General features: G+C 33.5%; 1 protein-coding gene across 1 annotated transcript in view; it reads right to left on the reverse strand.

Moving 5' to 3' along the window:
• Positions 1–6,179, reverse strand: part of Rab3GAP1 (RAB3 GTPase activating protein subunit 1) — a 363,483-nt gene extending 357,304 nt beyond the window's left edge. Inside the window, exons 1-2 of the mRNA XM_081758024.1 lie at positions 5,855–6,179; positions 1,254–1,569 (exon numbers count right to left, since the gene is read on the reverse strand). Of these exons, the coding sequence (XP_081614150.1) occupies positions 1,254–1,569; positions 5,855–6,059 (521 nt within the window). The 5' untranslated portion in view covers positions 6,060–6,179. The remainder of the gene's footprint in view (positions 1–1,253; positions 1,570–5,854) is intronic.
• Positions 6,180–15,225: the final 9,046 nt, after the last annotated feature.

The following is a 15,225-nucleotide window of genomic DNA, read 5'->3' on the forward strand; positions in this document are numbered from 1 at the left end:
CTGACGTTGAACTAAAGACACAGTCATCCCAAGGGGTAGCGAAATCTTCACCGAGACGTAAAAGAGCACGCCAAAGTGGTCTTTATTCTTTTCTTTAATTTCTGTGTTGTTGTTCATTATGCATATTCCCATGTGGCCAAGCCATCAACAAAGAGTATTAGTTACAAGTGTAGAGGCTCTTGAATGAGCCTGTGAGGAAGAAGAAAATGAAATGAAATCTTTAAGTTTTACGTCCCACGGTTATGCCGGTTAGGCTAAAGGAGACGGTGATAATGAGAGATGAGTGAAAATGGTGGAATGAAGAAAGTGGGAGGAAACGGGAGAACCCCTAGAAAACCCACGAGCACGGTGTTTGTCCACCACAAAGTTCACTTGGCGGGGGCTGGGATCGAACCCGGGACCCCAAGCACCAGAGGTGAACGCTCTACCACTGAGCCACCGCGCCCCCTGTGAGGAAGAAGAGACCGGAGGACTGGAAAAATGAAACATGGATCCTGCATCATGACAATGCTCCTAGCCATTCGGTGCTCCTCATCAGGGAGTTTTTGGCGAAGAATAATACGACTAGTGTAACCCAAGAATCCTATTCGCATCATCTGACACCTGCAGACTTCTTTCCATCTCTGTATTCCTTAAGTTGAAGCCAACCTTGAAAGGTCGCTGTTTACAACCATAGAAGTAGTAAAACATCCGCTGCAAGTGTTGCAGGTTATTCCAAAAAGCGCGTTTCAGGATGCGTTCCAGCAGCGGAAGACACATTGGGGACGATGTATTAATAGTTGAGGGAAGTACTTGGAAGGAAATTAATCTGAATAATTTCCGCACACGGTAAGTAACATTATATTTAGAGAGTTCGATTTCTTACTGGACAGACGTAGTAAACTGTCTAATTACATATATCAAAAATATCTATTATTTATTCTGTACTGTAATTGTGAATAAATACACTACAAACGCGACATAGCTATTTTACTATTTTCCTTCTTTTCTGACGATAAAGTGTTGTCTTAGAAGCTCAAATCCTACATAAGAACATACAACAATAAACGAAAGTTAAGATGTTAAAAGTCGAGTTTTTACCCAAATTCTAAAATACAGAATATTCAAGGAAAATTAAAAAAAAAAAAAAAAAAATATTTATTCTTGATCTAAAGCCTGAGTTAAATTTTCAAGTTTTACAATTTTTTTGATATTTACGATTAAACAGCGAAACACAGGATTAAATTAATATGGCCTTTTTTTTTTTAACTTACCAATTTGTGTTGTTCACCGCTATACAAACTGAGCTAAGCAAAATCTTGGCTTTGCTTTCCGATAATATGTCTTCCCTTCCGGCTGGAGATACAACGACAAAATCTCGTAAGCCATACCAGCGTGCAAGAGGATGTAGTTTTTCCTCTTTGTTACTGGCTACACTGATGCTTGTTGCAGGAGGAAAGTTGTTTTCAAGAGACATAATATCTACGAGCGCTTGACTCTGAGGTTCCTCTGTTGCTTCTTCCAATGGACTTACGATTTCCTTCACTGAGGCATTTTTCAGGCTGAACCTCTCGAGGTTGAATTCAAAATCTATAAATGAGAATTAGAGATATTTCATAAGTGTTCAAGATCATTAGTAGTACACGCTATTTTATAATATTAATGAATTCCAAAGAAATTTTAAACGTAATGTGATTGGAATATTATCTTAAAGTTACCTTAGGCTATTTTTACTTACTTATTTTAGTACAACTTAGTTAATCTAAGCTATAATAATGTAAATTAAGTCAACCAAAGCTAAATTAATTTCCGCTGAATTAAGCTACGCAAAAGTAAATTAGACTAACCTAAACAATAGTACGCTAATCTAATTTAAGCAAAATAAGTTGAAGATAAAAAAATAAAATAAAATCAATGCATGAAGGTCAATCGGTTTTATCTAAAATAATACTACTACTAATAATTTTTATTATTTGAAAATTTCGTTAACCTTTAGATTTGAAAGGCATATCGTTATGTTCTTATCACTGAGTATTACAAAGTTAGAATAAACTTACTAAACTACCTTCGGTGTAGTTTAAGGAAAAGATATTACGTTTTATTTCTTTTCGGGCATAATTAACAAGTAAAATCCCTTTATTCACACAAGAGAAATGTGTAAGTACTGTATATGACTACCTAAATATAATGAAAATATTAATTTATGATGAACTTGTTTATATGGATGTCAGACATTAAGTCATCTGCGAACAAATAAATGTACTTAAAATGTGTGGTTCACTGCTTGGAATTGTAATGCGAAGCCAGCTTGCAGTATTGATGCTGTTTTCCGAACTTGCTTCCTTCACAAGCATAGCCACCATCGTTAACGCATTACCATACTGGTCCTTCAGCTTCGCCCAACCCTAAAGAGGGAATAGATGCAAACGCAGCGTCAAGTGACCCGCTCTCACAGAGGTCAGTGCGTATTTTTCGCACTCCTTGTCTTCTTTTACGTGCATACCTACTGTTGTTAATGCTGGTAAAAAGAATCACGGTTAACTTCCACAGAAAAAGCCAAAACTAACGTACCCATAGCTAAGCTAACCTAATCCACTCTCCTTTAACGTAGCCTACATGAAAATGGTGTTTTACAGAAGAGGTCGACATACTAATATTATAAAATTATACGGTACAGGTAAAGTTTAGAAACATATGCAGAGAGGCATGGTGGCTCAGTGATAGAGCGCCTACCTCTGGTGCGTTGGGTCCCCGGTTAAGTACCTTTGTGGCGACAACATCGTGTCTGTGGGTTTTCTTGGGGTATTCCCGTTTCCTTCCACCAATTCCTTCATCGTCAATCACCTGGCTTAATCATCGTCTGCTTTAGCCTCAAGGACATAATCCAGAGACTTTATACTGAAAGATTTAATTTCATTTCCTAAAATTATGCAAAATTTATGGGTAAAACTTAATACTCTGCATGAAAGACATGTTTATAAGTAAAATTTCCACAGGGGGGACAATTAAATAGTAAGTGCTACAGCTGTATTATATATTTACAAGTGTAAAATCAGCACAAGTGCTATACGATGGTTAAAATAAGTAAGTGCATATGAAAAATGACTGTATTTGACATTATTTCCTGATGGCGTATTATTTCTGCACAATATATAAAAATGTATTTTATTTCACAAGGGTCATCTTATTAGAGTGAAACCACTAAAAGTACTATAGGAACTCGTATTAGTGCCTAAACACACGTGTTTCACTACCCTCGCTTTGGTGCATCCCACCATCGTGACGCGCCTGCTCTCTACAGACACATTAAAAAAGACAAAAAAAAAAAAAAAAAAAAAAAAAAAAACCTCCAACAATTACTTCTGGTGGTCGTCTTGAATTTAATCTATGCTCAGATTATTGTCATGTCGCCCCGCGTATCTTTTGGAGAACAATAAGAAGGAAATTAATGAAAGAATTACAAATTAAACTTGATCTGCACGAAACATATTATTAGACATAGAAATGACAAGGTGATCCAACGAGGCTCATGATCACATATTTCCTACGTAGCTGTGTCTTGATTCGTCAGATTTTTTTTTTATTTTTTATTATCCCACAGGCTTCAGATTATTCTTTCGGGATATGTTTCTTTTAACTTGAGTGATTTTTTTTTTTTTTTTTAATATTTATTTAGCTTTTCGTTTGTTTGCCCTTAACCGTGACAAAGTAAATTTGAGAGACTTAAATAAAAGTCTATCATTTTCTCATTATTATAATGTTAGATAAGTCAGCAGATGAAAACTGTATGGAATGGAAATTAATATAGAAAAAGCCGCAAGTCATTAGAATATCCCGTGGAAACACGGAATCAGAGTAGAACAAAGAGAAGTTGAAGAGGTCGATAATTTCAAGTATTTTGGGAAGTATTTTGATGAGAGACGCTTACTGCACCAAAGAGATCAGGTCAAGAATTGCCATAGCTAAAGAAGCATTCAACAAGAAAAGATCACTCTTAACTAGCAGGCTCAATATTGAACTTAAGAAGAAGTTGGTCAAGTGCTATATATGGAGCATTGGACTGTATGGTTCAGAGACTTGGACATTACGGAAGTTAGAGAAGAAATATTTAAAGAGCTTCGAAATGCGGTGTTGGAGGAAGATGGAAAAGATAAAAATGGACAGACAGAGCAACAAACGAAGATGTTTTAAAAAGAATAGGAGAGAAGAGGACACTTCTATCCACAATACTTCGTAGAAACGCCAATTGGATTGGACACATCTTGAGAAGAAATTGTCTTCTTCACACCGCCATAGAAGGAAAGATGGAAGCGAAGCGAGTAATAGGAAAAAAGAAAAAAAAAAAAGCTGATCGATGATTTGAAAGATAGGAAAAAATATTGGGATTTAAAAGAGGAAGCTGAAGATCGACAAAAGTGGAAGAAACATTTCCAGGCCCAAATCTAAAATTGGGGAAAAAAAAAACAAAAAAAAAACCTAATTAGTCCCAGGACCTACCGAAAGGCAGAATACCTAATAATAATAATAAGTCACCAGATGGCAGTACGGGCAAATGAAGTTATTGTAATGACAATAAAATGTGTAATAATTGCACGAAGCCTGCAAAAAACAGCAAGATGAGTAGAAATTTTTGCGGTGTTAAATCTCGGTGAGTGATCTTCATTAGATTCCCCTGAACCGAATATACTTAAGAATGTAAACCGTAAGAACTGAATAGAATATTTTCTATAATATGTATTGAACGTATATTTTTGAGACATAATAGGAGTCACAATGCATCTACGATATTTATTGTATTACCTCTGCCAGCGTTTCTATATGTTACAATAATATCTTATCGATAAGTTAGATTAAAGTTGGTTTCGCTCAATTAGTACATAGTTTCAGCGTGATGGGGCTTATCGAAACTTAACTTGCGTTTACCACTAGAGGAATACAGTTATCATTCAATACACTTCAAACATGCAGTGTCAACAGAACAAAATCAATCAGTGATTTGTTTTACGTTTCTCCAACCATATATATAAAAAACAAAAGCATGTAGCTCCCCAAAAATATTAATATAATATATACTGGTTTACTTTTGGCACACCACTAGAAAGAATTATTGAAAAATCATAGTTCACTCACCAATTTCTTTCTTATTGTCAGGTAAAAGGTATTCGCTGCGCGATATGAAAATATCTCACTTAACACAGATAAAATTCAAAGGAACCACCAGAAGTAATTGTTGATAGTTTAGGATTATTTCATGATTTGCGTATAAATACGGCTTTAGCATGATAGCATAAAAACTACAGAGCGAAAAACGCAAACCAACCTGTGCTAGGTGGCCACTAAAAAGTACTAACGCTACTTAAGCGAGTTAGCACAGGGCGAAGCTGGTGAGCCTATGCAACAGCACGTCTAAAGGAAGCAGGCGCGTCAGCGATGGTAATGAAAAGAAGTGGATAGTAGTGTATATCGCAATTAAAATATGTGAACCTCCAGTTCTCACTTTATCATGATGCTACAAAATTAACTTGTCATTTCTAAGGTTAGTGTGTCAACATCTCTGAAACTTACACCAATAATATGGTTTGGTTTTTGAGTTGAAGTGTACGTGCAGAGGCTTAGGTTAGGGTATGTTAGATTGGTTTAGGTTCCATAATTCTGGCCCTGCTCCGCGGTACTTAACAAATAGATTTTATGACACAAACATAGTTTGTAATCATATTATAAATCTGTACATAGTTTCTAGGCTGGCGTGAAGAAAGAGACTGTAGAAATTTTAATATGCTATATCCATGAACAAAAGTGATGTCTTCAGTATTTTACCAATATAACTTCATATTGTTAATCTCCACCAATCATTATAATTATATTATATTCTTACCAGCGAATGATATTCTCTCCGTTTTGTTTTCCCATTCTCCACTACTAAGTTCCCCTTTCTTCAAAACAGGTCCTGGTTTCACTTGTGGCAGTCTCCAATCGTGTATCACTTCTTCGAGATGAGCAATGAATACTTCCCAATCTGAAGCGGTTGTAAAATCCGTAAATTGATGTTCATCGTGATCTTCACTTTCTTCATGTATCATTATTTCGTTATTTTTAAAACCTTTGTTTTCAAAACGTCACTTTCTCTTGTGTTTCCTTCCACCAGCTGATTGAGAATTTCGCTACTATCTTGTCACAACAATGTTACAATATTGACAACTATTTGTGACAAAAAGTACTAAAATAAATTGTGCTTTATTCTCCATTTATGCAGCTGAATGCATTATTTTCAGTAAGCAAAGGCTCATCCCGCAGCAAGGACACATTTGATAATTTGCATGAAAGGAACGCAAAATTTACGATTTTGAAACGCGATTAAATATTACATATTGACTAAAATTTTCGTTTTTTATTCTGTGAAAAGCTGACAGCCCTAGGGTTGTCAATGGAACAAGTTCACCTTGGTACTTCTTTCGTAACAGTATTTGGCAATGCAAGGCAAAATCCTATAATAAGGTTTCACGGGCGTCTTTGGCGGGGGAGGAAGGGGGGGGGGGTCGAGGAGGACGCGTTCCCCCAAAATTTTGAGGTACAAAATATTCAATATTTTATTTTAATTTAATTTATTTACTAATGACAGGATATCATATAAATAATAATAATTATATTTATTTGGAATATAATATTCAGGGTGTGAAACGATTGTAATCGAGTTCTTGATATACCTTAGGGGATCCGTGACGGTAAGCAGAAAGGTAACAAATAGATTCGAAGTTAATAAACAGGTTGGGCTATGTAGTATCATTTAAATCACTTTCTTTGATGTCCCCCCCCCTAAATTTTACATACCAGAGACGCCAGTGAAAGGATAACAAATATGATAGATTCGTGCATGTTTTGCGTTACGTTACGCTCCGCAATTTTTGCCAAGACTGTTAGCTCCATTCACAAATGTCTTTATACTACCTACCTACAAATGAAAAATAAATAAATAAATAATAATAAGATGGTTAACTCAGCACCAAAGTAGCCACCGCAAAGTAGTCAAAAGCAGTATCAGAAGGAGCAAGAATAGCTACGACGAGATTCTAACAATCATGACCTTGTATTTCCTGATGAAGAATTATAATGCATTTCTGCGTTAAGAAAAGTGTGAAGAAACGATATGAAGTGAATCTTGAGAGGATATGATGTACAGTTTGAATTGTAATTTGTATTAGTAGGCTAAGTAGATACTCTGAATATGCCTTTCATTCTTCAATCTTCTGCTTTGGAAACTTTGACATGTATATTTTTAAATTAAACGTTTCCCGATAAAATCATAAGGTTCATACAGAAATGAACATCTCAGACAGCAGATGTAAGTGAATAATTCTTGATGTGATTATATGATAACATTGTCATTATTTCTTTTCATTCTTATTGTAATAATAAAAAGGGATAGAATCAGGTCACTTGAGACAGATGGAATTGCCAAACCGCGTTATTCTCTCAATAGATCCATTTTCCATGCGGGAAATTCAATTCAATTCAATTCAATATATTAAAGAATATACATAAAAATACATAAACATATTAAATTATAAAATAACAATATACAAAATATTAATGAAAATAAAATAAAAGAATAAGAAAAATAACTGTTACAGAAATAAACAAGTAAATTTTCTACTTATAAGTGCTATTACTTCTCTAAAGGAAATCGGACTTCCTAGATTTCCTTTATTAGTAGAGTTTAACGTACCCGGTATTCAGAGATGACAGGACTTCGGACTTCCAGAAGTCATGTCTATCTCCCAATTTCGGGTAACTTAATTCAATGCACTTATTTCTATATTGAAATTTTTTTGTATTTTTTATGCAAATAATAAACAAGATAGAAAATGGCTCACATAAGCAAATGTTTGTGTGTGAGCCTGATTCTCGTGTTTTATTTTTTATCGTAACATATGAGGTTTATTCTTACTTTTAGCTAACAATAGTTTTTTAAACACTTTTTAATTCTTTTAACCACTGTAAAATTAACCTTTTATATGTTTTGAAATTACTTTCATCTTTGATTCGGAGTGGGAGTTCATGATAGATCTTCGGAGCTCTGTAATATGTTTGGTATTGAGTTATAGATTTACTCGTTGCTCTAATTTCTAAATTTTTGTTTGTCACATTTCTGGTTATATACGTATGTTTTATCGCTTCCAATTTGTTTCTGTTCTTTTTAACATATACTAATACCTTCTGCAAATATAATTTTGAAAGTGGTAGTACTGAGAATTGATCATAGAGTCTATCTAGTCTACTTTCAAGTCCATTTTTTAAACATATTCTTACAATATTATTTTGCTGAACAATCAGAGGTTTTAAATGAGTAAGGTAAGCAGCACCCCAAATTAATATACCATATGTAAGTATACTATTTACCAGAGCATAATATACAGTTCGTAATATTTTTATGCTTACAATATTTCGTAGTTGAACAAATTTATATAATAATTTTCTTAGTATTGTGGCGATATGTGTAATGTGAGAAGACCATTTTAGATGCTTATCAATAAATATACCTAAGTATTTTACTTTATTTTCACTAATAAGAGGACTACAGTTACATTTTTCAGTATTTTGACAATAATGCAATTTTAGTGACATGTTCTCTGGCTGTCCTCTTATAGTTGGTGAAAACGTTACATACCTGGTTTTATCAGCATTTAATACTAACTGATGATTATTAAGCCATTGTTTTACTTTCTTCATTTCTGCTTCAGTTTTTTTGAATACGTCTGTCCATGTTTTACCAGTAAATATAAGTGAGGTGTCATCAGCAAATGATTGTATATGACCGTCCATTTTTAAATTACACAAATCATTTATATAAATTAAAAATAATATTGGGCCTAATACAGTTCTTTGAGGGACTCCTTGTTTTACATATAAATAATTGCTTTGAAAATTACTTATTTGGACGGCCTGTTTTCTGTCTTTCAAGTAACTGTTAAACCAAGATAGCGATAAACACCTTATTCCAGATCTTTCTAGTTTATTTAAGAGAATTTTGTGTGATATTGTGTCGAATGCTTTAGCTAGGTCTAGGAAAACTGTAATTACTTTTTCAGCTTTATCAACATTTTTACAATCTCTGCTAAATTGTATACCGCATCTTATGTACTTTTACCTTTTTGAAATCCATATTGATTTGAAGAAAATAATTTATTTTGTTCAAGAAAATTAACTAATCTTCTCTTCATACATTTTTCTAACAGTTTAGCACAGTTACTGAGGATTGATATAGGTCTATAGTTATTAGGGTCAGCCTTTGAGCCTTTTTATATATAGGTTTTATTACAGCAGTCTTAAAATCATCGGGAAGTACACCTGTTTCTAAGCTTAGGTTAAAAATATACTGCAAAGGTTTTAATATATTTGATTTCGTATGTTTCAATACACTTGCTGATAATCCGTCTATACCAGATGTTGTTTTCGGTGATAATTCATTTATGAAGCGTTCAATTTCATGTTCAGTGATTGGAGTGAAAAATATAGAGTTTACTACTTTAGTTTGAGAATTCAAATTCATATTTAATTTATCATCAATCTCTTTGTTAACTATTTTTTGCCAACACTGGAAAAATGCTCATTAAAACTTTCAACTATTAACATTGGATCACGTTCGAACGTTACTAGACCATTTTTAGTGTTTAGTTCATTTATTTCTACATATTTTTTGTCATATCTATAATATCTGTTATTACCTTCCATAATTTACTAACATTGTTATTACATAATGTAATTTGTTTTCTATAGTAGTCATTTTTAACTTCTTTTATTAATTGTGTAAGTTTATTTCTATACCTTCTGTAATATTCCTTAAATTCTAAATCGTTTTGTTTTTTTTAATTACTAAACGACTTAATCTACCTCTTCCTCTTACAGAGTTGACTGATCCTTTTGTTATCCATGGTTTTATTTTGCGATATTTACTATTTACTTTTTATTTTTATTGTTAATACGTGAATTAGTTATACAATTTTTCATTATTTGGATGAAATTCCAAGTTGCAGTATTAACACAATTACTGTGTATTACCAGATTCCAGTTACATTTTTTTCAATTCTTCATTTAATAAAGTATAATCTATAATTGTTGTTTCATATGATATTTTTTCCCTCTTTTGCATTGTAATGGGAACATTTATACTAGTGAGAAAGTGGTCAGTTATACTTGTTTGCAACACAGCTGATGTGACATTCAGTGGACTTTGGTACTTTAAAAATATATGATCTATACAAGTCTTACTATATTCTGTAACTCTAGTGTGTTTATTTATGCATGAAACATAACCATGACTATATAGTAAGTTTAAATACGTGTCTATATTTTCACAGTGTTTGTCACTTAATATATCTAGATTAACATCACCTAAAAGCAAAGAGCAAGTTGGTGAATTTTTAAGCTCATCATTTAGTGATTGTAGAAATGCTTTCTCATCACCACTTGGAGTGCGATATATAGCTATTATGTTACAACCTTCTGCATTATTTAAATGTAAGCGCATTCCAGTGGCGTCAGCAAGATTCAGTTCCGTTACCTTGTCAATGTCAACTTGCTCGTTTACAGATATCATGACTCCATCTGCACGTGTTAAAGACCTATTTGTAAAATAACAGCGATATCTGTTTATGTTAATATTACAAGTTGCTTCATTTTTCCATATTTCTGTTAAGACAATTATATCTACATTTATAGCAATATTTTGTAACAATACTAAAAAATCATCTAAATTTTTTCTAACACTTCTAATATTCAATTCAATAATCGTGATTCCTGTTTTATCACTAAATAATTCATTAAAAGAGTCTATATTATTACAGATATTAGTGTCTATATTTTGGTATAAGAAAATTTCATTAATTACCTGTTCCATCTTGAGTGAAGTTGACAGTCCTGTTGAGCCACTTAGTTTTGCATGTTTTGTAGATCTAGCTTTTTGATATGTTTCACTCGGGATGTTTCGTCTTTCCTTAGAAGCACTTTTCCATCACGCATCCAAACAAATCGGAAACCATTGTTCCTGGCGAATTGTTTTGTTTCGTATAGCACTTTTCGATTGCTTGGTGTTAATTGTTCATTAACAAAAACTCGATTGTTCGGGAACTCAGGTTTGACTTCTGATGCTAATAAACTCTTCTTTTCTCGAAACTTCTGAATCCAGTTGTCCCTAATTACTTTTGAAGAAAGTTTAGTTATAATTATTTTGGGCTTGTCTCTTCTTGATGTGGGCAGTCTATAGGATTTTTGTATATCTTCACTTTTTGTTATTATTCCAGCTGCCTTCGCTACCTTCATTACCATTTCATTAGTTTGTTCTTCTTTTGTCTCGGGAATTCCAACTATTTCAATAGTTTCATCTAACTGTTTTTGTTCTAGTTCACTTACTTTGTCCTCTAGTATTCCAATTGCTTCTTTCAATTTTTTGTTTTCTGTTTCCAAAGTTTCCGACTTTTTCGTTAGATCACTAACTGATTTCTTTAGATCACAAATTTCCTTAGTAAAGTCATCAAATTTGTCCGATAGAAAGTTTATGGTTTTCTCTAGCTCTCGAATATTATCTTTCATTTGCATAATTTTTGGCATATTTGCATGAATTTCACTCACTTGCTGCACTAGCTTCTTCAAGTCAGTATCTTGGTTTAGTGAACACTCAGCACTATTGCCCGATTTGCACACATCGCACTTCCACTGTTCTTTTCTTGCTCCTAGTTTTCGAATATTTTCAGCATTTTTCAAGGATGTACATTTGGCGTGAAAATTATTATTACAACCATCGGTAGACGAAGTAATTTCTTTCAGGTTGACGGCTGAAATTTCTTTCTTGCAACTACCACACAAGTCAGACATATTTGCAATGAAAGCAAATCTGTAGGAGCAGTTGTACTACACGTCTTGCTTGCACGAGCGCTGACACGAGATATTTGCGTACTTGTGTAAATTCTACAACAGAAAGAGATCAGCGTTGAAAGATTAAAAAAAAAAAAAAAAAAAAAAAAAAAAAAAAAAAAAGACGAAAGTAAAAAGAAGCTAGGTCGCCAACCTATGAGAGCCGAAGCTCCAGAAGACGTACAAGAAAAGGAATAAAACATCTTCTCTACATGAAATTGAGTCAGTTAACCATAGTCACGCATCTGATTCATGTCGTAAACCTACGATATCATGTGTAATAGCCTCGGTCCAGATAAACACGAAAATGAAAAATTTTATGATTAGACGGAGGATCACTATTTTACAGTGCAAATGTAAGGACTGCGAAACTTTAACTAAATACCGTAACCAAGAAAATTACTGACTTTGCTTGCAAGTTGTAATTTGGATTTTGAGAAGTTAGATTATTTCGATCTGATTACAAGCAAATCATCTTTAATCTTGGTATTATAGTCACGTTTATCTGAATTTTTTGAAATTTGTTTGTTCCCTAATTGTAAATAATACTTTATATATATATATATATATATATATATATATATATATATATATATATATATATATATATATATATATATATATATATATAGATAGATAGATAGATAGATAGATCGATAGATAGATAGATAGATAAGGGTGCATCAAACCCCTCACTGTTCACAAAGTGGCTTGTCTCTGGACTAGAAATATTCCATTTGAGGTATAATCCATCCCAGCAATTTTTATAAAAATCAAAGCATGTTTAGGGGGTCCACCAGAGCCATAAACTTATATGAAAAAGGATAGTTATCTGAGAAGTTGCTCAACAGATGGCGCCACGTAGCTTGTATCGTGAATTTTGAATAAAGACAACATAAGGGTAAGATATTCTTCTCTTAGCATTTGCACTATTAAGATTTTAAAATTATTAAGACGAGGAACCAACCAAGAGTAAGCCAGACTATACTGTAATATCTACTAATCCTTCTGTCACCAATTCTGCAGTAGCATGTTTCAATAATCATCGTTCAGTGTGAACTGGAATAAGTTTTTTTGTCCCACATGATATTATCCAACGACCAAACATATTAGCTTTAGCAACTAGCTTGTAAGTGACGCCTGCACAACAGGCTATTTATAACAGAGCGTTGATAAAGGAAGCAGGTGGAGATACATCAAAATTCACTTCGTCATATTCCAATGCAGATAGGATCCAGATCCTTAATGGAAAACTGGACTATTCCAGAGCTTGCCACCGTACACTGGGATTCAAAGTTAACGTCATCTTTGACCAATAAGTACGTGAAAGAAGAACGTCTTACAGTCGTCGTGGGGAACAAGAGTGAACTAAAGCTACTGGGCACACCTGTTTACAAAACTGTGGTTGGTATGAATACTGGTGTCATTATTACCGAACTTACAGTGGATCTGTTGAAGTCATGGCACTATGAAGACAACATAATAAACATGACATTTGACACTAGGGCATCAAACACCGGCCATGTTACTGTTGCTTTCGTGATTTTACAGGAATAACTAAATCGAGCTCTTGTGTGGTCATATAGGTGAAATTATGGTTGGACAAGTGCTTAAAGACTCGAATATTGAAATTACTAACAATAAGTCACCTGATATTTCCCTTTTTACAAAATTTCATTAACACTATGACGAATTATCTCATATTAGTGAATACCCTTTCTCACGATTTGATCCAACCCCATTTAACAAAAGTGAACAAAGTGTACTTTATAATTTACAGAATGATTTTTTTTAAATTTCCCAATATAATTTAATACAAAATGAAAATATTTCAGTGCAAGACACAGTTCTGAAAACTGAGTACCTCCAATTCATTGAACACTGCACCACATTCCTCGACACAGAAATATCTGGGACTCCAGTTAAATTCAAACAATCGGGTGCTGTTCACAGAGCGAGATGGATGGCTAAATTGATATATGCCACTAAAATGTGTTTATTGGAGAAACATATTCACACATTACCTCACTATGCCTTCATTTACAAAGCTTAGAGACTTTGTCATATTTGTTACCCAGTGTACAGTGTGTGGTGGATGACATGCAACTCTGCAGTTTATGCTCCATGGAACGATTTGAAACTCTATCAAAATCTACTGCTGTACAAGAACATAAATCCATTAATTTCTAAGAGTGCGATACGTGCATTTCAACGGCACTTGTGATATTCAACATCAGAGATGGTTCTTCTGAGTCTTTTCAGCAGCGCGCTGCCCTTCGAACATAAATGTTCTCTTGCAAGTAGACTCTTCGCTATGAAATCTGCTACTCCCCTACCAAATCCAAATGAACGTTATGGAACAGGATTTGGGAAACTTCGGTTTAATGAACAAATTATCAATACTACATCTCTAACCGATTTGGTTGGACCAGACTCTTGGGTTACATTTCACACCCTGAAACTCGAAGATGACTTCCTCGGCGACGAAGTTGCAGGCTGGCCAGAAAATCCTTTATTTCAAAACTCACTTCTCAATATCAATGCAGAACTTGAAATCAATCTGACTGCGGATTTTCTTTCTTCAGCAAAACAAGAGGAACATTTCTGAAACATTCTGCAAGTGATTGAACAGAATAGGAAAAAAAGCCCAGGTTTGCGCAAACGACCACGAAAAGAGAGATAGTTTAGATTACGGTACGGTAAATGAGATATAATTTTTAAAATATGCTTTTACTTATCAAATTTGCATTTCAATTTTTTAACACACTTTAAGTCTTTGACACTTGTAATATATATTATATTTTAACTACTTTATTTTAATATATTCTTGGCAATGAGAATTTGTGTAATCTTTCCAAAAAAGTTTTTATTTATCAAACTCGCATTTCAATTATTTCAATACTTTTTGATACTTCTATTATATGTTTGAGCTGTTGGCGGATCCCCTAAACATTCGTAAATCTTGCTAAGTTTGCACTAAGTATTAACTCACGAAATGGAACAAAACTGGGGGTTTGATGCATCTTTATATATATATATATATATATATATATATATATATATATATATATATATATATATATATATATATATATATATTTCAAAACAATACTGACAAGTTTCAGCAGGTGATTTCTGTCGTGTATTGTTCTAGGGCATATTTCATGTTTTTAAAAAACGTATAAGCGTCAAATAATACATCACACAACGCGTTATACCGAATAAAAAGAACTGCGGAGCTGGCGTTACCTAACCCTAAGAATTCCTGCTGACTCATTCCTTATTGACTGCTGTCAAGGATTACCTTTATCTACTTTAGACCCACCTGTGAGTCATAGC

This window comes from Thermobia domestica, chromosome 1 (genome assembly GCF_964235325.1).
Source record: "Thermobia domestica chromosome 1, izTheDome1.hap1.1, whole genome shotgun sequence".
NCBI lineage: Eukaryota > Metazoa > Arthropoda > Insecta > Zygentoma > Lepismatidae > Thermobia > Thermobia domestica.